Raw genomic sequence first — 25,128 nt, 5'->3', positions numbered from 1 at the left:
GCCCTCTTAAGCTAAATTTCTGGGCACTGCACCTTAATAAGGAATGTAATCTAAACTTTATCAAAATACAGAACCACCTCAATTATCCGAACATCAATTATCTGGATTATCCAAACAAGATCTCAAGGTCCTGTAAAAAAGTTATTCAGACACTCAGTTATCTGACTCCCTGCCCGTCTTGTTCAGATAATCGAGGTTGTTCTGTACCTGGGATGCAATTTAGATGGAAATACTACACAAACCAGGGCAGTATTCCCTGGAATGTTTGAAGAATAACAGTGGATTTGAATGAAGTGTCCATGATATTGAGGAGAGTGGATAGAGTTGATTTAGACAAATAACTTTTAATTGCCTCAAATATCAAGCACATTGGGACAGAAACTAAAGGTTAAAGCTAGTCTTTTCAGGACTGAAGTTAGTACAAAGGGTGGTAAATGTTGGGAACTCCCTCCTGCAAATAGAATTTAATGCTAGGTTCATTGTTAAGTTAGAATCTAATGTTTGATATTTGCCTCTCCAAGGACAGGGGATAAAGAGAGATAAATGGAGTTTGGTCAGAGACAACTCTTTAGCTGATTGAACAGTACTAGAAGCCTGAGAAGTTACATGTTCTTCTGGTTCTTGTACTGCAAGGGGATGCATCAGAAATGTTGTCTTTCAGCCCCATCAAGCCCCCTTCTCCCCTTTTGAGCACATATATGTCAATCCATAACAGTGTTATGAAGCAAGGTGAATTACCGTGATCAATATTTCTCCCAGTATTAACATTAACAAAAGAGATTTATCTGGTCAATATCCCAAAGGTGTCCTTCAGAATTGAGTCTGTAGTGAATGTGTGGCACATTCCCCATGACTGCAGTGCCTGCACTTTCTCATCACAACATGCCCTCCCACCTATTTTGTATCATTAGTAAATCTGGATACGTACCCCATCCTCCAAATCATTAATGTAGATAGTAAATAATGGGACCCTATGACCTGAGTGCAGGGGGGTTGGGGAGGGAGAAAGAAAGATCACAAGAGAGAGAGAACACGAGCAATAGTAGCAGGTTAAATATGTAAATTAAATGGGTGGTTGGAGGCCATGAGAGGGTAGTGTTTACATGGGCAGTAGAAGGTTTCAGTAGGTCAATGTTATGTGGCAACGTGGGTAGAGACTTTGTTGAAGGATAAGAGTGGGAGACGGTAGGGTAAAACCAGTGATAAGTATGAAGAGAGGTCCTTCAGTGATTGTATCTGGATTATCATCCATATACAGAGGAACCTCGATTCTCCGAAGATCACGGGCGGAGAGTATTTCATTTGGTTAATTGAATTCCTGATAATCAAATGCAGAATAACAGATTAGCCGAGCTTCAGGACATTGTGATCCTGCTGGATAATCTGATAATCGAGGTTCCTCTATATAAATAAAACCAGAGAAGTGACCACAGAAGAATCATAGAATCCATAGTGTGGAAGCAGGCCATTCGGCCCACTGAGTTCACACTGACTCTCCAAAGTGATCTCATCTGGGGCGGCACGTAGCACAGTGGTTAGCATTGCTGCCTCACAGCACCAGGGGTTGGGTTTGATTCCACCCTTGGACGAATGTCTGCGTGGACTTTGCACATTTGTCACGTGTTGACCTGGGTTTCCTTTGAATGCTCTGGTTTCCTCCCACAATCCAAAGATGTGCAGGTTAGGTAGATTCGCTATGCTAAATTGTCCATACTGTCCAGGGATATGTGCAGAATGGGTCTGGATGTGATGCTCCCCAAAGTTGACTTGATGGGCCGAACGGCCTGCGTTCACACTAGGGATTCTATGATTCTTCTATGATCACTTCTCTGGTTTTATCTATATATAGATGATCCAAACGTGGATAAAGGGAACACAATTCCAAAGTTTGTCACAAACAAAAACAGTAATTGTTAGGAAAGCTCAGCAGGCCTGGTAGGATCTATGAAATCAGAGTTTCTGAGGAAGGGTCACCTGACCCAAAACGTTAACTTATTTCTCTTCACAGATGCTGCCAAACCTGCTGAATGTTCCTAGCAATTTGTTTTGGTTTCTGATTTACAGCATCCGCAATTCTTTCAGTTTTCAATAGATGATTGAGATGTTGGTGACACAGTAAATGGTGAGTAGGAGAGCCACAGACATCGGGAAGACAGAAGAGAAATGGGCAAATTGCAGATGTGAGCCAATACTTTTCAACACAAAGAGGTGCATTTTGGAAGAGTCAGAATAACGTAAATGGAATTAAAAGCCAAATATTGCGGATGCTAGAGTGAAATAAAAACAGGAATTGCTGGAGAAACTCAGCAGGTCTGGCATCATCTATAAAGAGAGAAACCGAGTCAACTTTTTGAGTCCAGTGAGACGCCGGTGTTGGACTAGGGTGGACAAAGTCAGAAGTCACACATAACAACGAAGCAGCAGCTCTCCAAAAGTTTGCGATTTTAAATAAATCTGTTGGACTATAACCTGATGTTGTGTGCCTTTTGAATTGAAGGAATAGGATGGGGTTTTAATTTGTTGAAAATGGAAGGAGGAGGAAATATGGTAAGGTCTGAGATGGGGTAGAAGGAAAAAATTAAATGGCAAAGATGACTGAGTAGAAGGCAAAGGGAGTGGTGGTAGTTGGAGTCAATGGAGAATACTTTCACAGGGAGGAGATGGATACATATTCACAAAAAGGTTAAGACAACAATAAATTGATCGGGCTAGGAAAGGTTATGAAATATTCACCCTTGTAATTAGGGCTGATTTTCATCTAACAGGAGACACCCATAACTATTAATCTAATCTGATAAGGAAATCACGGTAAACCTTCATCAGTCAGTTGGAGTATTGTGTATATTAACACCTTACAGAGGCAATGTATTCCTACTATAACAGCCAAGTGCATGAGTGCATTTTGCTTGTCACCTTTAGCTACAAAGAGAAAGTGAGCACTGCACGTGCTGGAGATCAGAGTCGAGAGAGTGGTGCTGGAAAAGCACAACAGGTCAGACAGCATCAGAGGGACAGGAGAATCAATGTTTTGGGCAAAAGCCCTACATCAGGAATCAGATTCCTGATGAAAGGGCTTATACCTGAAACGTCAATTCTTCTGCTTCTCGGATGCTGCCTGACCTGCTGTGCTTTACCAGCACCACTCTCTTGACCTTTGGTTCTCAATCCATTTACCAGCAGAGACAGATTCTCTTGACGTTCTGGAAGTAGCCCTTCATCAGGCAGTACGGTGGCTCAGTGGTTAGCACTGCTGCCTCACAGCACCAGGGACCCTGGTTCAATTCCCGCCTTGGGTGACTGTCAGTGTGGGCTTTCCACATTCTCCCGGTGTCTGCGTGGGTTTCCTCCTACAGTCCAAAGCTGTGCAGGCCAGGTGAATTGGCCATACTAAGTTTCCCATAAATGTTAGGTGCATTAATCAGGGGGAAATGGGTCTGGGTGGGTTATTCTTCAGAGGGTTGTTGTGGACTTACTGGCCTGGAGGGCCTATTTCCATACTGTAAGAAGTCTAATTAAAAAAATCCCTCAGAATATGGAATACTGTATTACATGACAAAGCCTTGAAGATGTCTGCCAACATGACAGCGGTGAGAGGAACTTCAGTTCTGTGGAGATAGAAGAACAATTTCAACGACCCCAAAAACGATGATTTACCAAGAGGTGTAACAGAGTTATGAAGACTATCGGAGTAAAATCAGAAGAAACAGTTACTACTCGGAACCAAAAGTCAAGAGATTTAAAACATACGGCAAAACCCAAAGATTTCACAAAACAAAAAGCATTTTTATTGGAAATCATTGCCCATGGTAGGTCAGTGGTTAACACTGCTGCCTCATAGCTGCAGGGAGGAGGAAGTTTAAAAAAGATGCACAAGGTACGTTTTTCATGCAAAGAGTGGTGAGTGCGTGGAACGCGCTGCCAGAGGTGGTGGAGGAAATATTCCACCACAGCATTCCAGAAACACCTGGACAAATACATGAACAGGAAGGGAATAGAGGGATATGGATCCTGTAAATGAAGACAGTTTTAATATGGAAGGCAAAATGTGTTGGCGCAGGCTTGGAAGGGTGAAAGACTTGTTTTGTGTTGCATCATTCTTTGTTTTCACAGCTCCAGAGACCTAGGTTCAATGCCAGCCGTGGGTGACTGCCTGTGTGGAGTTTGCACATTCTCTCCATATCTGCGTAGGTTTTTGCCGGGTTCTCCAGTCTCCTCCCATGGTCCACAGCAGTGTACGTTAGATGAATTAGCCATGCTAAATTGGGTGTAGGGATGTGCAGGCTAGGTGGATTAGCCATGATAAACGTGGAGTTACAGAGATACAGTAATAGGGAGCTGGGTCTGGGTGAGATGTTCTTTGGAAGGTCCGTGCAGACTCTATGAGCCGAACAGCCACAAGGCATTTTCTTTAAAGTGCTCAATGTCTTCAAACCAATTAATTTATCTGATGGCACTCTACTATATCCAGACTGCTCTCTTGGCTGCTCTACAGTCCAGTATTCATCACTGAACGCTCATCCTTTACATTATATTTTCCTGCTGCACATGGGTTAACATTATATCATTAAAAGAAGCTGCATTTAAATAGCTTCCTGAATTGCTATGTTCAGCTTTCTCATTTCTTTCCCATTAATCTTTTATAGTTGTATATTGAACTCCAATCTTTGGTGTTACAAGATTGAAGATAATGATGCCTTTGTATGTTTGCTGTCTCCTTTGTTCCTGTTTCATGTATATTATTTATTTATTCACTATATATGGGAGTTGCTGGCTGGAGCAGTGTTATTGTCCTTGAGGCGATGGTGAGCTGCCTTCCTGAACCACTGCAGTCTTGGCTGAAGATACACCCAACTGGCATTAGAGAGGGAGTTCCAGGATTTTGACTCAGCAACACTGAAGGAATTGTAATATATTTCCAAGTCTGGCTTGGAGGGTAACTTGCAGATAGCGGTGTTCCCAAGTATCTGCTGTCCTCTTTCTTCTAGATGGCAGTGGTTAGGAGTTTGGAAGGTCTGTTGAAGGAGCCTTGGAGAGTTGCTGCAATGCATCCTGTGGATGGTCCACACTGCTGCTACTGAGTGTCAGTGAAGGAGGGAGGGGATGGAGTGCCAGTTCAGAAACAGCAGCTAATCACTTGACTATTCAGCCCTTCCCTATTGCACTTGGGATGATCAAATATATGTATCAATTTCCAATTCCAATTCACACGGGATTTCACAGTGTATACTATACCAATGGAAGGCACCAATTAATTTTATTAGATTACTTACAATGTGGAAACAGGCCCTTCGGCCCAACAAGTCCACACCGACCCGCCGAAGCGCAACCTACCCATACCCCTTACCTAACACTACGGGCAATTTAGCATGGCCAATTCACCTGACCTGCACATCTTTGGATTGTGGGAGGAAACCGGAGCACCCAGAGGAAACCCACGCAGACACGGGGAGAACGTGCAAACTCCACACAGACAGTCGCCTGAGGCGGGAATTGAACTCAGGTCCCTGGTGCTGTGAGGCAGCAGTGCTAACCACTGTGCCACCGTGCCGCCTGACTTAACTTTTTCATTATCTTTAAAAAACTAAACACTCTTGTATGTCACTAGCCAATCCTCATGTTCACTTAGAGACAAGGCTTTATGGGCAACTCCTGAATGGGTGAATGTAGATGACAGAAAGAGATGTCAAACAGGCCTGATTCATCAGATTATCGGGTCATCCTGAAAAGGGAAATGCAAGCTCCCAACACAGGGCAAGAGCAGAAATTCTCTCATTTGTACTGGAATCAAACATTTTTAATTAGCGTTTTAATTAGATATAATTTTTTTTCTAAATTGAACTTAGCAGAATAACATTCATGGAACAAGCGAAATGGTTGAGTGACTAGACTCCGTGTAGCACGGGGTGCAGCCACTGTCAGAATGATGTATTTTACAAAATGTGACAGTGCTATGCAAATTAGCTTTATTAAATAGACCCCAACATGTGGCAGTTGATGAATCCTACACTTAAATGCCTGCTTTACTCCTGTTTATCGTTGTATCTCATTCAGCAAGAAACCAGTGCAGATGGAGGGGCTGTACAATACTCCCCAGTGCTGGCTCTAGACACTCACTGCAGTCAGGACTGTCACAAGGACTTGGGAAATGTTCACATCAGCTGGCTCCCCGAGTACGGACTGGTCCCATTACAGGATCAGGAGAAACAAAACAAAAATATTCATTTTCATTTAGAAACGGGGAAAATGATGCCCATCTCACTCTGTCAGGCCAAGCAGAAAGGTGTGCCAGATTGAGGTGTAGATCAAACAGAAAAACCCAAGAGGAACCTATGGTCAATGCCAAATTAGCCAAGTTGCAGACTGGCCTGCAATCCTGTTTTAACTGGGCTCAGTACCTCTGTTGAGAACAGGGAAACCAGACGATGCAACTGCTCCTGATCCCATCCTGATGGAAAATGGGTGAACGCAATCAGGACTGGCTGCAACATTCCCAGCCACCATCACAGCCACCAACCTCCTCCCCAGTCCAACAGCTCATGACTTGGGCCTCACTCAGGAAAACTGGACAATGCAGTGAGGTACACAGTATTTTCAATGCTGCTCACCACCCTCCTGCTGAGGAGGAGAGGAAAGTGAAGAGCATCAGCAGCAGGATAAACGTTCGCTCTTTCCACCAAACAGCAGTCACTGACATCCCGGCTACTAAAAGTGGGAGGTTGCAGTGACCAGACTGTATCGCTGCCCCACTCCTCATTCACTATCAAACATTTGGGCAGGTCAGAGTTGAACAAGGAGTCAGCTAGACCAGAAATTTTGAACAGTACATCTCCGGGGATCATCAGATACTGCTCTTATGTGTAAGATGGACTTGATGACATGCTGGAAGTGGGAGGTGGGTAACCATAGCATCAAATCTAACATTGGAATGCTGCTGCGAGGACAGAGTGCCCCATTCCCAGGAACATGGCACTCAGAACACCAGCCCCATTTTCACGAAGAAACCACTCACTGTACAAACCACTGGTAACAAACAGGGAATTAAAATACATTCCTCTTTAAATCAAAGACCAATCTCATTCCATCATAAAATAACTCAATTGTGCCAGTGTGGATCAACAATACATCATTAAAAACAGCATGTACGTCATTGTAAACACAATCATACAAATTAGACTGCACCTCCCACCCCTCACCCTTTCAGTTCGCAGCTCATCACCTTGTGCACCTACACAAACCGCTTTTGTTCAACGGCATACGTTCGTCCAGTTGGAGCCTTCCGGAAAAATAGACTATTTCCTCGGCTCAGGTTTCCCTGCAAGAAAACAAATTTAAATTGTTAAATAAATACAACTTGAGAGAAAACTGTTCAGAAGAAACTGGCAGCAAAGCTGCAAGTAGAGATACAGGCTCAATACCACATTCTGGTGACAGGGCAGCATTAGACTCATTTTTGGCACTGCAACACACACAGAAATAGCAAACATACCAAGACTACAATCAAAACTAATAAAATCCAAAATATGCAGCTGAAATGAAGAAAGGCTGCAGCCTGAAATGTAAACACAAAAACATAAAAACTAGGAGCAGGTTAAGGCCATTCAGCCCTCCAAATCTATTCTGACATTTGATATGGATATGGTTGATCCTCTCTCTCAATGAGATATTTTCCTTTCTCCCCATACCTGCTATGTCTTTAATGTCTAAAACATTATCCATCTCTTTCTTGAATATATTCAATTACCTGGCCTCCACAGCCTTCTTTGGTAGAGAATCCCACAGGTTTATTATTCTTGGAGCGAAGACATTTTTCTTCATCTCCAGTCCTAAATGGGATACCTCGTATCTGAGACTGTGATCCCTGGTTCCCTACTCCCCAGCTAGGGTAAACACCCTCCCTACATCTAGTCTCTCCAGCTCTATTAGCATTGCACTTGGTTAAATCAGATTCCCCTCTCATCATTCTAAGCTCTAGTGAATACAGGCCCAACCAATCTCTCCTTACAGCACAGTCCTGCCATTCCCCATATCAGCCTAGTGAGCTTCCACTGCACTCCAATGGCAGATATGCCCTTTATTTAGGTCGGGAGACCAATACTGCAGGTGTGGTCTCACCAGGCCTTATCCAATTGCAGAAAGACAGCCCTATTTCTGAACTGATGACACTGGGCGAGCAATGCAAACTCTCGGCTAATGATCTGGAAACACACGCTTGAATCGCACCATGATTGATGGAGAGTCCTGAATTCAATAAAAATCTGGAATTTCAAAAAAGCTAGACTGATAGTTGGTTGTCATTCGTGAACCAGATGGATTTTTAATGCCCCACAGAAAAATAATCTAGTCTACATGTATCTCCAAACTCACAGCAATGCTGTTGTCTCTTAACTGCCTCTGGGCAGTTAGGGTTGGGTAATAAATACTGGGTTAGCCAGCAAAGCCCACATTCCGTGAATAACGAAAGCAAAATTCAAATCTTGGAGTGAAGGCCAGTAAACCATTTGTGTTCCTTTGCTTGTTACACTTGCCTGTATACTTTCATTGGTGTAGAAGGACACCCAGATCCCCTTGTACTTCCATATATATCACCACTTAAATGATACTGTTTCAGTTTTTCACACTGAACTGCATAACTTCACATTAAGTCGGGACTCTCATGGATGCTGCCTACCCTGGTCAGCATTCCAGTAATTTTCATTCTTTTATTTCAGACTTCAAGCATATGCAGTGTTTCTGTTTTGTGCCAGTGGTTCAACAACACTTATATTTGGAGCATAGCGCGATACTATCTTATATTGAGTGCTGGGCATGCCAATATCCTGTCTAACTGGTTGTTCTTCATACCTAAACTATATTTGCAGCTGATGGTAATATAGGACACGTCAGGCCACAGAATGGAACTTAGGTTGACAGATAAGTAGTTTTATTTTTGCAGCTTGGTTACTGTGGTGTTTAGTCACTGAACTCACAGGCTTCTGACAATTTACATTTACTAAAGACTATTAGAAATAGCAACAGGAGTAGGTCATTCAGCTCCTTGAGCCTGCTTTGCCATTCAGTAGGATCACGGCTTTTCTAATATGTATCACATTCCACTTTCTTGCCTTTTCCTCCCCATAACTCTTGATTTCCCCACTGATCAAGATCTATCTCAGCCTTCAATATGCACAAGGACTCTGCCCCATAGCTGTGTGTCAAGGAGTACCAAAGAAACAACTCTCAGAAGAAATTCCTCCTCATCTCAGTCTTAAATCGGTGCCCCTTTATTCTGTGCACTCTGGTCCAAGAACACAGATTCATCTCACGTAATATAGTAAAACAAACTATAAATGTGACAATTTTGGAAGATCTTAACACAAAGGGCAAGATAAATTCAACTGTTTTCTGAGCAATATGCTTTACAGACACTCAATCTCACTGAGGATTACTCCTGTCTTAAAGTAAAGATTTCTTACTCAACTGACTTCTTTGATGATCAAAGGACCTCCTTCTAATTTGGAGGTTCCAGATTTCATAAATTACCGAATCCCTCGAATGTGGAAGCAGCCAATTGGTCCAATGAGTCAACAATGACCCTCTAAACAGCATCCCACCCCGTTACCCTATCCCCATAACCCTGCATTTCCTATGGCTAATCTACCTAGCCTGTACACCCCTGGACACTATGAACAATTTAGCATGGCCAATCCACATAACCTGCACATCTTTGGACCATGGGAGGAAAACGTGCATACTCCACACAGATCGGTCAGCAGTGTGGAATCAAACCAGAGTCCATGGAGAAACAGCAGTGCTAACTGAGCCATTCCTTTCAGTTCAGACAGCTAGAAGACTTCTCCAAACTCTCACCACCTGGAGACATGTACAAATTAAACTCACAAACTAACGTGCACTTTTGCTGATGAGATAATTCTTCTCAGCTGAATAGTTCTAGGGGCCCTTGAGCACCTGTTTCTCTAGGTCATAAAAGCTCAAATTTGTAGACTCGTCATCAAGTAACTCCACGGGTGTCTGATGAAAACATTTAAATTAATCCCATACATTCTTGAAAAAAAAGGATGTTTATCTCACTGTTCCAAATGAACTTTTGATCTTCTCAAAATAAAAACTACCTCCAACAGAACTGAAATATAAAATTTATTTTGCATGTACGTTAAAACACAAATTCCCAAAGACAACTTCATTGGACATTCTGCCATGGGAGAAATTCGGCATTGTACCTGAACCAGATCATTAGAACACTTGGAGGCACGTTTATGGCCTTCATAAGGGTTGATCAGTGTTAAGAGTGGGAACCCTGGCTGATTTCTCTCTCACCAAAACGAGCAGGAATAAGGGCCACCACAGCACACCAGCATCATCACAGCCTAAAGAGGTCAATGGAGCCTCTCTGCTGTCCTCCACTGAGAATAGGACAGTCCTATCATTGCTGGGCATTGACCTCGGGACAAATGTACTTGCAGCATCTGTACTGCCACCCCACCTCAGTCCAGCTACCAGGACCAAGTGAAGATGGTTTCCGACTCAGTATTTTATTCCATGGTGTAACTATTAACCGTCAAAGCTGTCCCACAGGGGAGCACAGAGGAAGTGACCGTAATCTTAAAAAATCATAAGTTAATTGAGATTAAATCAGGAAGCGGAAATCTGACACATACTCCCCTTAAAGGTTTTTAAGGCTGGTGATTAATTAAAATTGAAGTTTGACAGTTGAGTGAGTGAGAAGGGGAGTAGAACCTAGCCTCATATTGAATACTATGGAAACAAAGTGGTAGCTGGAGTTGCAGCATAGATCAGACAGCATTTAAATGTACAGTGGAACAGATATAAGGGGCTGAATGGGTCAACTCCAGTTAAAAGCTTTAAAGGCTTGGTAAAACGTCAAACCTTATTACAGTTTCACAAATGCCACCATTCTCCACTTTTGGAGCCAACACTGCTTTTAGGAGTAAAAAGATGTTCGGAACCATCGCACAGAGACCCTTACAACTCCAAAGGGCTCGTCGGTGAGAACCGTCTCTTTATATATGTGGCACGTTCCAGCTACACCATATGTACTAGGTGATGCAGCAATAATAGAACTGCCACATTATGGTGTGAGGGATACAGACCAGCCTAACTCATACACACTAACTTACCTGGTAAAAGGTTGATTATTTCTAACAAGTGAAACATGAGAAAGTAATTTAAATAATGGACAGGGAATGTAGTTTATATGGACTTTCAGATGTTATGCAGTAGGATTCCATTTCATAAATTTTTGAAATCAAAGCTGAACGCATTGAAGGAAAGCTATTGTCAGACAACTTTCTGTTCCCTAACCAAAATCCCAGAGTCAGGATCACTATATTTATTAAAATCTTAGGTACAAGAATGTACAAAACAGGAGGAATGGACTATAGAGGAACCTAAATTATCCGAAGGACACGGGTGGAGAGTATTTCATTTGATTAATCGAATTCCGGATAATCAAATGCTGGATAACATTGTTTAACCAAGCATCAGAACCTTGGGATCTTGCTAGATGATCCAATATTCAGATAATTGAACATCAGATAATCGAGGTTCCTCTGTACATGGTCTCTCGAGTCTACCACATCGTTCAATATAATCATGGTTAATCTCAACATGTCAACTCTACTTTCCAGTCTGGTTTAGGAATCTGACTCTCTCTCATCCTCGAATTTAGCAAGTTTTTGTTAAAATGGTGAAAATGCAGGGAATAAGTTAGGAATCCACACGTATATAAAATAGATAGATAAAATGTAGTCAGATAAAAAGAATGATGTATAGAATCGTTGTGTTATAGTGCTGGAGGACATTCAGCCCACTGCGTCTGCACTGGGTCTCCAAATGAATGCAGACTGAGTGCTATTCTCCTTCCTTTCTCCACTGCATCCGACACCATGTTTGAATTTAATCGATCAGATCATGCAGGAATGTAGAGTCAATGTTAAAATCAGACCAGCCATCAGATCAAGGGGCCAAGTGGCCTACATTTGCTCCTTGTTTGTGTGCTTGCATTCCAAAGTCACAATTGAACTGCCTCTATTACACTACTAAACTGTGCATTCCAAACCTGAACTAATCATGAAAACCTTTTTCTCACATCAATGATCCAAACACCGGTAGCGGCAAAAATGCTAGAATCTCTTAAGCACACGCTAACATGGCATTTAGGGAAATAAAGGTGACAATGATTAGGCAAAAGGTATACGAAATGAAAAAGCATTCAGCAAATCTACTTAGGATTTGTTTTTTTTTTAAATAGTGTAGCTCTTCAGCTAGACGGCAAGAGACCAGAGGAGTCACAATAGCCTTGAAACATTAGCTCTCCATAGGTGCTGCCAGACCTGCAGAGTTTCTCCAGCAGGAACAGACAGTACAGCCTCAGGCTATAAAATGTAAAGTAAGCTGTGAGGAGGATGTGAAAAGGCTGCAAAGGGAAACAGACTAATTCAGTGATTGGGCAAATAGGACAGATAAATGTAATGTTGAGAAATGCAGGGTTATACATGACTGAAGATGAAATTGAAAAGCAGAAGTGTTTTTTTAGAAAAATGGTGAGAGACAAATAAATGTAATATTCCAAGGAGTTTGGATTTGTAATACTATTTAACTTGGTGATCTTATAGGTTAGTTTTTAATCTAAGCGGGTTGGTGTGCAATATTATGGAAGTCTTGCTGCCTTTTGGAGAAACACGTGTGAACCACAGCACTGTGTACAGTTTAGGGAAAGATGTTCTGTTCTTTGGAGAGGATATAAATGTTCATTAAATTGATTCCTGGAATGGGTGGGCCATTCTGGGAGGAGGGCTGTAATTGTATCCAGACTCATCTTTCCGTTAAACAGGACAATTCCTACAGATCAGCATCGAAGTCTTTCTTTTAATTAGGTCATACAGCGTGATCGAATAGAATGGGCCTAAATTCATTGGAGTTTCGAAGAACAGGAGGCAATCAAATTGAAAACATTCCTGGATGGCGTTTCCCCGGCAGAAAAATCTTGAACCAGGGGTCATTGGCTCAGGAAAAATGATTAGGACTGAGAGAAGCAGAAATATGTTCGACTCAAAGTTGTGAATCTTTGGAATTCTCTATCCTAGACAGCAGCGAATACTCAAATCACTGTGTATGCCAAAGATCAAAAAATAACCGGTTTGGGGAAGTGGAGAATCAAGGGACAGAGAGATAAGGCAGGCAAGTGGAGATGATGGTTCAGTGTTCTGTCTCATGTTAAGGTGATCAAAACGTTGATGGAATGTTTCATTTCTAAAGCAGTAAAGCTGTTCAAAGCAATGGTTGAACACTCCTGGAGTGCTGCGTCTAATTCTCACAGCACACCCGAGAAACGGCAAGTTAACCTTGAAAGCGAATACTGCCAGGACCCAAAAAGGTTGAATTATGAGGAAATATCATGACATAGTGGTTGTATCCCTAACTTCTGGACCAGAAGACCTGGGTTGAAGTCCCACGTGCTCCAAAGAGGCATTGTGACACATCTGAACAAGTTGATTAGAAAATATAAACTCGTCTTCTACTCCCTGAAGTAAAGTTAAGCAGTGATTCAACTGAAGTTTTCAGGACTTTGAAAGGAATTGGTAGTGTAAGTATAGAGAAAACATTTATAAACTGATCAGGAAGCCTGGACATAGTCTTCAAATCAGTCATGGTATTCTCAGAGTCTCTCAGCACTTATCCTCTCCTCATCAGGCTACACTTTTCATCAACTGCTTCCATCCACTGTCCTTGTGATCCCAATTCTCCTACATCCCACTGCAGCATTTCTAATTAACCAGCGTCCACACGCCCCACACCTTTCCCTGGAATTGTAACCGGCCTTATCTGTTAGACAGGACTCAGGTGCAATTCTCACAGATAAGCACCAAGGTCTTTTTGCTCAATCAGATAACACACAATTTCAAACTTTTCCAATCCTGACTTGCCTCAAACTGTTTAGAGATCTTGAAGCTGAAGGATCTGTAATTGCAGTCCCTGCCCAGACTTTCCTGCGTCAATTTATCAAAGTTGTAATTTTCCAGCTTAAGTTGAGGAACCACTCATTACATCTGGGGTTGGAATGAAAGACTTCAAGGGGGAATGACTGTGACGAGTTGGCATGAATTGGCAGTCAGACAGACTGAGGCACGAGAACATTCAGCATCAGCAGGCACTGTGCCAGGGTATTGAAATATCATGAGATATATTAGGAAGGCAAATGGAATGTGGGCATTTATTGAAAAGTGGTGGAGTATTAAAGCAGGGAACACTTGTTACAACAGTACAGGCATTAGTGAGAGCAGACTTAGAACTCTGTGCACAGCTTTGCACTCTTTACGTAAGGGATTGAAATCATTCCCTGAGCCCTCTTGTGAGCCAGGGAGACTTTACACAGAGCGCACAGCAAATGCATTTGGTTCCAGCAGCTCAAAGTGGCTTGCAGCACAAGCAGAACTTCAACTCACCTCTCGGCTTAGCTGGCGCCAGCAGTCAATCCATGAAGAGTATGCTGCTGCGTAAGGAGGGAGACCACCAGCTAGCCTGAGGAAGACAGACACAATAGACAGTCATTCTGCAACCAAAAGTGGAGACAGCTTGCTGTTAGACAGCTCAGCACCAGTCGTACCCACATGCTGACACTCGGCAACAAAACAATGATTGTGTTTCCCTACAGCTGCAGCTCTGCGACTGACATTCTGATGGCTCTCACTTTCAATCTTATTCCACATATCAATCGGCCACTGCTGGAACTGTCACCTATGGCTGAGCTGCCACAGATGACACTGTGTGGGACACTCAATACTACATTAGGCAGAAACTAGAGCTTTCAACACTGGCATTAGATGATTTGCAAACATCTTTTCCAAACCAAATAGGAGCAGTAATCCAGAGCAGTGCTGAAAGACAGTCATGGAACTGAATGGCAGGAGCTTTACTCTGTATCTAACCCGTGCTGTACATTTCCTGGGTCTCTTTGATGGGGACAACATCCAGAGAGCTTTATTTTCACTGAGAGAGTAGAAGTAGCTCTACTCTGTATCTAATCCCAAACTTTTGCCTGGGCGCGTTTGATGGGGACAGTATTCAGGGAGCTTTACTTTCAATTTAAAAGTGGAGAGGTAGCTTTAGTCTATACCTAACCCCGTGCAGTACTGTCCTGATGATATAGTTGCAAATAATAGGCAGCTGAGATAAAAAAAAGTCTATGGCTCAGGAATAACATTCTTGATTTCTATCAGCAAACAATTCAAACGCAAATAAATTAATGCCAGTTTGAGAGACTGTTTGCAGCCAACACCATGCACAGGGTTTGGGTCTTGTTTGTTGGTGGCCAGCTTCACTTTGCGCTAAAGCCTGGGAAATGAATGAATTCCAGACTCACCCACAGTTGTTGACTGCCATCAGGTTGGAGACGAGCACGAAGGGATACGTCAGCATGCTGGCTAGGAACTGTGAAGGAAACAAGGAGACAAGACAGTGACCGAGTACTCATCCCGAAGGCAAACACTTCCATAAAGCAGCAGCTGCAACACACGCCAGACACCTTTGGGATTTACTGCATCTGGAGCCGACTAGACAAGGATCAGAACACTACGTTCTCGGTCTTCAGGTTTAAATTGTCAAGAGAAAACCTGTAAATTTAAGTCATTGTTGCCATTGCAGAATCTCCAACTTGTGCGTGTGTTGCGATTTTGGGTTATATAAAGCTCCAGACACACCAAGGTCAATGTCACAGCAAGAGAGCTGAAGTGTTACCAGAATTCAGGCATCTGTTGGATGCTGGCCCCTCATGTGTTGTGTGGTGGGTGGGGTGTGGGAAAGAAGGCAAGCAATGTCCCGCCTTAATGCACAAAAACCAACAGAAGATGCTCCTGACACTAGTTTCTCTCTGCAGGCAGAGTTGGGTGGTTAACGCACTGGACAAGTTGCTCAAGATAAGAGCTAGTTTCAGCTCGAGTGAAGGCTGCACGATTGAATCCCACCATTATAGTGAGAAGTACAATTGCTGCTGTAAATGAATAAAACAATGGCTCAGACAGAATGGCACTCACCCCAGTCACAGCCTGCGAGTAACTTCTCAGCTCCCCGATCTGTGAGCCCTAGAACACATCAGGGTGAAAACTCAACAACACAGCCCCAAAAGCTCACTGCTCGACAGTAATTCTCCCAGATTCCAGTGGAGGCATGCAGGGCACCAGTTATCACAACCTAACATTCCTATTCCAGCTCTAGTTGTTCAGTGCTCTCCACAGAAGACTGCAGATGTTGGGACTATTCCCAATATTTGATTTGATAGATGATTTCAAAATCATGAGGGATCTGGACAGGAGAGGGAGAAACTGTTCCTTGCCATCAGAGAATTGAGAACCTTGGGAACAGCTTTAGTGTAATTGGTTAAAATAGCAAAAGGAGTAAGAGATGAAATTTTTCTGCACAGCAACTGGTCAGGGTCTGAGTGTGTAGTGGAGGCAGGTTCACCTGAAGGAGCTGGAGAAGATTAGTTTAAACTAATTCAGGGTTTAAACTAATTCAGCAGTGCAGTGGGAACCCAAATTGTAGTCCAAGTATACAGGAGGTTGGGGGTAGTGAGGTCAGAAATAAGGTTTCCAGGTCGCAAGAAGTTGGCTTGAAGTGTGTCTACTTAAACAACAGGAGCATCCGGAATAAGGTGGGTGAACTTGCAGCATGGGTTGGTACCTGGAATTTTGATGTTGTGGCCATTTCAGAGACATGGGTAGAGCAGGGACAGGAACGGTTGTTGCAGGTTCCGGGATTTAGATGCTTCAGTAAGAACAGGGCAGATGGTAAAAGAGGGGGGAGATGTGGCACTGTTAGTCAAGGACAGTATTATGATTGCAGAAAGGATATTTGAAGACTTGTCTACTGAGATAGAGTGGGCTGAGGTTAGAAACAGGAGAGGTCACACTGTTGGGAGTTTTCTATAGTGCTCCAAATTGTTCCAGACATGTAGAGGAAAAGATAGCAAAGATGATCCTCGATAGGAGCAAGAGTGACAGGGTAGTTGTTTTGGGGAACTTTAACTTTCTAAATATTGACTGAGAATACAATAATTCATATACTTTAGATGGGTCAGCTTTTGTCCAATGTGTGCATGAGGGTTTCCTGACACAGTATGTAGACAGGTCAACTAGATGTGAGGCCACATTGGATTTGGTACTGGGTAATGAACTCGGCCAGGTGTTAGATTTCGAGGGAGGTGAGCAATTTGGTGATAGTGACCACAATTTGGTTATTTTACTTCAGTGATGGAAAGGGACAAGTATATACCACAGAGCAAGAGTTATTGTGTGTGTGTGTGTGGGGGGGGGAGCAATTATGATGCGATTAGGCAAGATTTAGGATGCATAGGATGGGGAAGTAAACTGCAGGGGATGTGCACAATTGAAATGTGGAGCTTATTCAAGGAACAGCCACTGCGTGTCCTTGATAAGTGCGCACCTGTCAGGCAGGCAGGAAGTGGTTGAGCAAGGGAGCAGTGGTTTACTAAAGAAGTTGAATCTCTTGTCAAGAGGAAGACGACGACTTATGTTAGGATGAGATGTGATGGTTCAGTTAGGGCACTCGAGAGTTACAAGTTAGCCAGGACTTAGAGAGCTAAGAGGAGCCAGGAGGGGTCATTGGTTGATAGGGGTTTCCTTGACCCTAAGGCTTTCTGTAGGCATGTCAGGAATAAACGAATGACTACTGTAAGATTAGGGCCAATCAAGGACAGTAGTGGGAGGTTGTGTGTGGAGTCAAAGAAGATAGGGTAAGCACTAAATGAATACTTTTCATCAGTATTCATACTGGAAAAAAACAATGTTGTTAAGGAGAATACAGGCTACTAGACTAGATGGGACTGAGGTGTTAGCAACTCTGGAAAGTGCAAAAATAGATAAGTCCCCTGAGCTCGATGGGATTTATTCTAGGATTATCTGGGAAGCTAGGGAGGAGATTGCCGAGCCTTTGGCTTTGATCTTTATGTGGTCATTGTCTACAGGAATAGTGCCAGAAGACTGGAGGACAGGGAACGTTGTTCCCTTGTCCAAGGGGAGTAGAGACAACCCTGGTAATTATAGACCTATGAGGCTTACTTCGGTTGTGGGTAAAGTGTTGGAAAGGTTATAAGAGATAGGATTTATGATCACCTAGAGAGGAAGAAGTTGATTAGGGATAGTCAAAACGGTTTTGTGAAGGGTAGGTCATGCCTCACAAATCTTATTGGGTTCTTTGAGAAGGTGACCAAACAGGTGGCTGAGGGTAAAGTGGTTGATGTGGTGTATATGGATTTCAGCAAGGTGTTTAATAAGGTTCCTCACAATAGGTTATTGCAGAAAATACGAAGGCATGGGATTGAGGATGATTTAGCAGTTTGGATCAGAAATTGGCTAGCTGAAAGAAGATAGAGGGTGGTGGCTGATCAAAATATTCACCCTGGAGTGGTTTACCACAAGGATCTGTTTTGGGTCCATTGCTGTTTGTCATTTTTTTATAAATGACCTGGATGAGGGCAGAGAAGGATAGGTTGGTAAATTTGCGGATGACACTAAGGTCAGTAGAGTTGTGGATAGGGACTAAGGATGTTGCAGGGTAAAGAGAGACATAGATAAGCTGCAGAGCTGGCCTGACAGGTGGCAAATGGAGTTTAATGTGGAAAAGTGTGGGGTGACTCATTTTCGAAGGAGTAACAGGAATGCAGAGTACTGGTCTAATGGTAAGATTCTTGATAGTGCAGATGAGCAGAGTGATCTCGGTGTCCATGTATATAGATCCCTAAAAGATGCCACCCAGGTTAATAGGGTTGTTAAGAAGGCATACGATGTGTTCGCTTTTATTGGTAGAGGGATTGAGTTACGGATCCACGAGGTCAGGCTGCAGCTGTACAAACCTCTGGTACGGCCCCACTTGGAATATTGCGTACAATTCTGGTCACTGTATTATAGGAAGAATGTGGAAGCTTTGGAAAGGGTTCATGGAGATTTACCAGGATGTTGCCTGGTATGAGAGAAGGTCTCACGAGGAATGGCTGAGGGACTCGAGGCTGTTGAGAAGGTTGAGAGGTGTCTTAATTGAAACATGTAAGATAATCACAGTGTTAGACAGGGTGGACAGTGAGAGCATTTTACCTTGGATGGTGATGTCTAGCACAAAGGGACATAGCTTTAAATTGTGGGCTGTTATATATCGGACAGATGTCAGGCGTAGTTTCTTTACTCAGTAGTAGGGACGTGGAACGCACTGTGTGCAACAGTAATAGACTTGCCAACTTTAAGGACATTTAAATGGCCTTTGAATATGCATATGGACAAGAATGGAATAGTGTAGGTCAGATGGGCTTCAAACTGATTCCGCAAGTCAGCACAATATCGAGGGCTGAAGGGCCTGTACTGTTCCATGCTGGGTTATAGGGATAAGACAGGAGAATGGCACAAATTTACTTGCTCGTTTGGAGAGATACTGCAGGCATGATGGCCTGTACAACCTGCTCTGGGCCGAAACAATTTGGTTCTCCCAGCTGCCAGCCACCACTGTCTACTCTCCCCTCCCTCCCCGTTGGTTCTAAGTAATCCAGAGGCATCAAGCAGAGCTGCTTCTATTACTTACTGTTAGGACAGAGATTTCCAAGGATCCACAGGTCTTCTTCATAATTTATAATTATTTAGATTTTTCTTCGATTCTCAGAAAAAGAACTACCAATTATAGGGTGAAATCATTTTCTAGGTAGAAGTTGCAGAAAGTAGAAGGGTGCATTATTGACCAGCTGCAATTACTGGGATGAGGTGGGACGTTTCATTGACCACGAGTTTGTGTGGAGAGGGAAGTTGCTAATGTTTAACCATGAAGCTGGAGAGCAGAGGCTCACCAGTCAAACAAACCCCCTGGATTATGTCACCTTCAGTGCACCCATATACCCTCTGTGACCCCTTGCTGGGGTACTGTACCATCCGCCCTTGCACTTCCTCCTAAACTTTGGCCAGGGAGGAATCGCAACACACCAAGCCCACCACCCCCTCCTCAGATGGTGAGGAAATGCACCAGCAAAACCCAATGACCAGGAGCAGGACTCAGTTTTTAACATGCTCCTGTCCGCAATAACTGGAAACTTTAAAGGGGTTTTAATACATTTAGCTCAGGAGCTTCATGCACTTTCTTCGCACCCAGTAGGATCATAGCCTCCATCCTAAATAACCCCCTTACCCCATCAAGTATGCCCTGTTACCGAGTCACCCTGCCTCAAATATCCTCACCCCTACTCCAACCATTCTAATCCCTCCTCTCTCTCACATCCTACCTCAGGGAAATGCTGACCTGCTGAGAGGTGCGTTAGAATGTTATCACCTACCTGACTGGGGGGCTCCAGCGCATAGGTGTTGATGAGATAGGCCAACATGTTACAAAGCCATAAGGAAATCACATCGCCCAGCAGTCGAGGAAACAGACCACTGCAAAGAGACACATAGCAATGAGCATGAGGTTCACACCAGCCTGTTCTACACTGGAATGACAGATTCACACCAGGCTGCTCCAAACTGGGCTCAGAGATTCACACATGCCCAATCCACACTGGGATCAGAGAGAGATTCACACCAGGCTGCTCCACACTAGACTCAGAGATTCACACAGTCCTTCTCTACATTAGGCTCAGAGAGAGAGATTCACATTGGCTCCGCTGTAGTCTGGTCATTTAATCTAATGCGTTAAAGGAACTTTGCCTTAATTTCTGCTCATTTAGGCAATTACCATGTTTACGTCATTGGCTATATAACACTCTGGGAGTCCCGAGGGTGTGAAAGGCATTTTGAAAAACTCACACCTTTCACTTGGCCACATGCTGATTAACAGCAGCACATTGAACATTATAGTGTTACATGGTTTGTACAGCAAGCAAGCCCTCTTCATCATAGCTTCTAGAGGTTACACAATACCAAAACACAAAGCAAAATGCTTGTCAATAGAGCACAATAGCAAATAGGACCAAAAGTGACTATACAGAAGAAACAGAAACTCTGTCAGGAAGAACACAGCAGTCACACTATTTACATGTTTTCTCACTAGCTTTTCACCAAGATAAACATTCCTGACATTAACATATGCTCTTTTACTATAAATAGTGCCCAGGATAACCACTGGGAGGGATGGTATGTGCCTTGTTTTAAGGGCCTGTTGCCACTTTTAACAATGAGCAATTGACAATCACTACACTTGCACCCATATGTAAACCATCATTCTTTCAGAATAATGGGCAGCATGTCCCTGGGTGTTCAGAAATTGAATCAATCAGCTGACATTGGCAAATACAAAATAAATTTCAAGTTCCATTCTCAAAACATTTGCAGCAATGTATACTTACGCGAAAAAGCCAAAAAATCCCTCTTCCTCATAGATTGTCACTATGGAACCAAATAAGCCACTGTAAAGTCCAACAATGGAAAAGCAAACAATTAATGTTCAAAAATGGATAAAGTGTCAGTGTAGTGATTATACTTACATAATTATTACCTTATATTGAGGGTTTTAGGCCACGTAAATGCCACAGAAACATCGAACATGTCACACATGCTCATCTCTCTGAATAGTCTAGCTGCATTCAGACTCATTCACCAGTATGCAACCATCATGTGCATGTCATCTGAATACTGCAATCTCACAAATGCACAATCAGGAGTCAACAACTGCACACTCGACTCCTTTAACATTGCAATGATGTGCTCACACTTCCCTCAATAGACAATAGTGCACACGTGCATTCAACCGTGAGAAGGGTCTGGCTGTGCCTGTGCACTCGTCTATGTGAACAGTCTAACTGGACACAAATGTGTCTGTGTAAATGTTCTAACAAGCACATGCGTGTGTAAATGGTATAGATCTACAAACGCGTGTGTGTGTGCGTGTGTGCGCGTGTGCGCGCGTGTGTGCGCGCGCGCGTATGTGTGTGTGTGGAGGTGTGTGAGAGAGAGCGAGAGCGGGAAAACAGAATAAGTGGGCAGAGACGCATGCTTGTGAACAGTATAAACCTGCACACACAGACGTCTGCTTGAACTGGAAATGCACATTTTGTGAATACCATAACAGTGCAAACAGTGTGTGAATGTTACAACAGCACAGACTCATCTATGCACGCAAACCCATCTACATTGATGTGTGGAACCCATGCACTTGTGTTTGCCTAGTGTCATTGTAATTTGGAGGACAATGCCGAGCAGCACCCACAGAATTCTGGGATATTTGTGGCACAAAGTATGAAGACCTGTGGGTGCTGTCATTAGACACATATTGCACAACATTCCAGTGGTTCAAATGGCCCTTCGCTCTCTGACGGCAGATAGATGTTCTCTGTTCAGCTGACTTGGGACTCTCTCCCACATTCTGACACTGCCTGTCCTCAGTGTGTAATATAAAGCAAGGCGTTTCTCAGCACTGACCTGTATTTGGTTTCTCGGCCGATAAATTGCACCATGCATCGTAAGGTGATTACTGCAAGGGAACATGATAAAATCAATATTCCCCCTTTGCTCACTTAGCACTAGTACAACACAACAATGTTCAAGAACAACGATGCACACTTACCGTGGAAGGGATGAGTGACAACAGTGGCTGTGGAGCGAGCAATCATCTCTCGCATTGTCTAGACACAAAGCAAAGAGTGAATATTGAAAAAGTTCAAGAGACCAAGATAACATACAAAAACAGAAATTGCTGAAGAAACTTTGCAAGTCTGCCAATATCTGTGGAAAGACAAACAGAGTTAATATCTCTCCTTCAGAACTGATGGCAGCTCAGGAAAAGTGGTGTATTTACTGAAGATGGGTTGGTTAAAGGAGTAAACAACTGGTGGAAATTAAGCCCAGAGAGAAAGAGAGAACTGCAGTTCAGCAGACAAAATGATGGATAATGGTAAGTCAGGGGGAAAGAAGCTGAAAATGTGTTGCTGGTTAAAGCGCAGCAGGTCAGGCAGCATCCAAGGAACAGGAAATTCGACGTTTTGGGCACAAGCCCTTCATCAGGAATGAGGAAATTGTGTCCAGCAGGCTAAGATAAAAGGTAGAGAGGAGGGACTTGGGGGAGGGGCGACCTATCACATCTCCATCGCCCCTCCAACCTATCACATCTCCATCGCCCCTCCAACCTATCACATCTCCATCGCCCCTCCAACCTATCACATCTCCATCGCCCCTCCAACCTATCACATCTCCATCGCCCCTCCAAGCTATCACATCTCCATCGCCCCTCCCCCAAGTCCCTGCTCCCTACCTTTTATCTTAGCCTGCTGGACACACTTTCCTCATTCCTGATGAAGGGCTTGTGCCCGAAACGTCGATTCTCCTGCTCCTTGGATGCTGCCTGACCTGCTGCGCTTTAACCAGCAACACATTTTCAGCTCTGATCTCCAGCATCTACAGACCTCACTTTTTACAGGGGGAAAGAAGGGCTTCTTCATTTTTGTTTACTTCCAGTTTAATAGCATAGAGAAGCTTTACTTGTAGTTTAGAAAGTAGAGATAGCATTACTCTGCATCTAACCCCATGCTGTCTCTGTACTGAATGCAAAGGGTGATTTCGCTGAGCATTCTGGAAGAGATCAATGCAGTGACAAGGAGCAGTAAGCCCCAAACACCACTTTAGAACATAGAACAGGAATAAAACATTACTGTAGTGTTCCATCCTTCCCTCCTCCTTTAACCAAAACAAAAGAGAAGAGAGATTGAGAGAGACTGTTAGGAAGCTTGCTGTAGCCGAGAGGTAGATGGTCCGCTTGTAAGGATGCGTTGTAATTTAAGTGACCAGTTAGTGCATCTAGTTGGTATAAGTGCAGGCTTTGGTGAATATTGGGCTTCAGTGAATTAGGTAAGCAAGGTAAAGGCAGTCTTTCTTGGGTAAAGAGACAGAGACGGCAGCTAGGGCTGTGTTACACTGTTGCAGCCAGATGGAGGAAATCAGGAAGCAGTCTAGTGTCCTCGACAATTATATCTGCAGCAAGTGTGACTGGCTGCAGCTCCCGACACACTGAGGAGCATTCAGGGGTGACAGAGTGTAATTGACACTAGTTACAAGGAAATGGTCATACCAGAGATTCAGTCAGATAGATAGGTGACTGCCAGGAAAGGCAGGCAAGGAGTGCAGGAGTTGCCTGTGGCTATTCCCTTCTCTAACAGGTAAACCATTCTGGATACTGTTGTGGGGCATAGCCTCTCGGGAGAGTATAACAGCAGCAGCCAGGCCTGTGGCAGCATCACAGCTCGCTCTGCTATAGAGCAGGGTCAGACAAGATCCAAGTGAGTGATAGTGGTAGGAGACTCGCTGGTTAGGGGCATAGACAGGTACTTCTGTGGCTGCGATCAAGACTCCAAGATGCTGTGTTGCCTGTCTGGTGTCAGGGTCAAGGATATCTCTGAACGGTTGCACAAAATTCTTAAGGGAGAGGTTGAGCAGCCAGAGATCATGGTGCACATGGTACCAATGGCATAGCTAGTTAGGAGGGATGGGGTCCTGCAGAGCAAGTACGGGGAGTTAGGAAATGGGCTGAAGAGCAGGACCTCTGCAGTAATAATCTCTGGGTTACTACCAGTGCCACGTGCTAGCAAGGAAGGAGTAAGAAGGTATGTCAGATGAATGTGTGGTTAAGGAGCTGGTGCAGGGGGCAGCGTTTCAGGTTCTTGGATCATTGCGACCTCTTCGGGGGTGGGGTGACCTGTACAAGGGGAATAGGTTGCACTTAAACTAGACAGGAAAATCCTCATGGAGGCTTGCTAGTGCTATTGGGGAGGGTTGACACTAGAATGGCAGGAGATGGGGAACCAGAGTAGTAGATCAGCAAGTGGAGGAAGAGAGGGAAAGGTAGGTGTTAAGACCAGTAAACCACAAAGAAAGGTCAGGCAGAAACAGGTAAATGAACACAATGGCACTAATGTGTTTAATTTCAGTGCAAGTAGTATTATAGGTAAGGCAGATGAGCTCAGAGCCTGGATTAGTGCATGGGACTAGGATGTTATGGCCACTATAGAGACTTGATTGAGACGGGCGACAGGACTGGCTGCTCAATATTCCAGGGTTTCGTTCTTTTAAAGGAGACAGAGGGGAAGGTAAAAGAGATGGAGGAGTTGCATTACTAATAAAGGGCAATGTTACATCT

The 25,128-nt window shown here is 43.6% G+C and overlaps 1 protein-coding gene and 1 non-coding gene across 2 annotated transcripts in view; both read right to left on the bottom strand.

Moving 5' to 3' along the window:
• Positions 1-3,762: 3,762 nt before the first annotated feature.
• The window catches only part of mtch2 (mitochondrial carrier homolog 2), a 47,841-nt gene continuing 26,475 nt past the window's right edge, over positions 3,763-25,128 (bottom strand). The window contains exons 6-13 of the mRNA XM_060838693.1: positions 22,567-22,624; positions 22,422-22,473; positions 21,350-21,409; positions 20,342-20,441; positions 16,050-16,097; positions 15,380-15,447; positions 14,463-14,538; positions 3,763-7,312 (exon numbers count right to left, since the gene is read on the bottom strand). Of these exons, the coding sequence (XP_060694676.1) occupies positions 7,226-7,312; positions 14,463-14,538; positions 15,380-15,447; positions 16,050-16,097; positions 20,342-20,441; positions 21,350-21,409; positions 22,422-22,473; positions 22,567-22,624 (549 nt within the window). The 3' untranslated portion in view covers positions 3,763-7,225. The remainder of the gene's footprint in view (positions 7,313-14,462; positions 14,539-15,379; positions 15,448-16,049; positions 16,098-20,341; positions 20,442-21,349; positions 21,410-22,421; positions 22,474-22,566; positions 22,625-25,128) is intronic.
• Positions 10,953-11,085, bottom strand: LOC132824563 (small Cajal body-specific RNA 14). Its single transcript, XR_009645684.1, has one exon. It is a non-coding gene; the product is annotated as a small Cajal body-specific RNA 14 (non-coding RNA).

This window comes from Hemiscyllium ocellatum, chromosome 18 (genome assembly GCF_020745735.1).
Source record: "Hemiscyllium ocellatum isolate sHemOce1 chromosome 18, sHemOce1.pat.X.cur, whole genome shotgun sequence".
NCBI lineage: Eukaryota > Metazoa > Chordata > Chondrichthyes > Orectolobiformes > Hemiscylliidae > Hemiscyllium > Hemiscyllium ocellatum.
The sequence above is the reverse complement of the archived record's forward strand: the minus strand, read 5'-3'. Positions and strand labels throughout refer to the sequence as shown.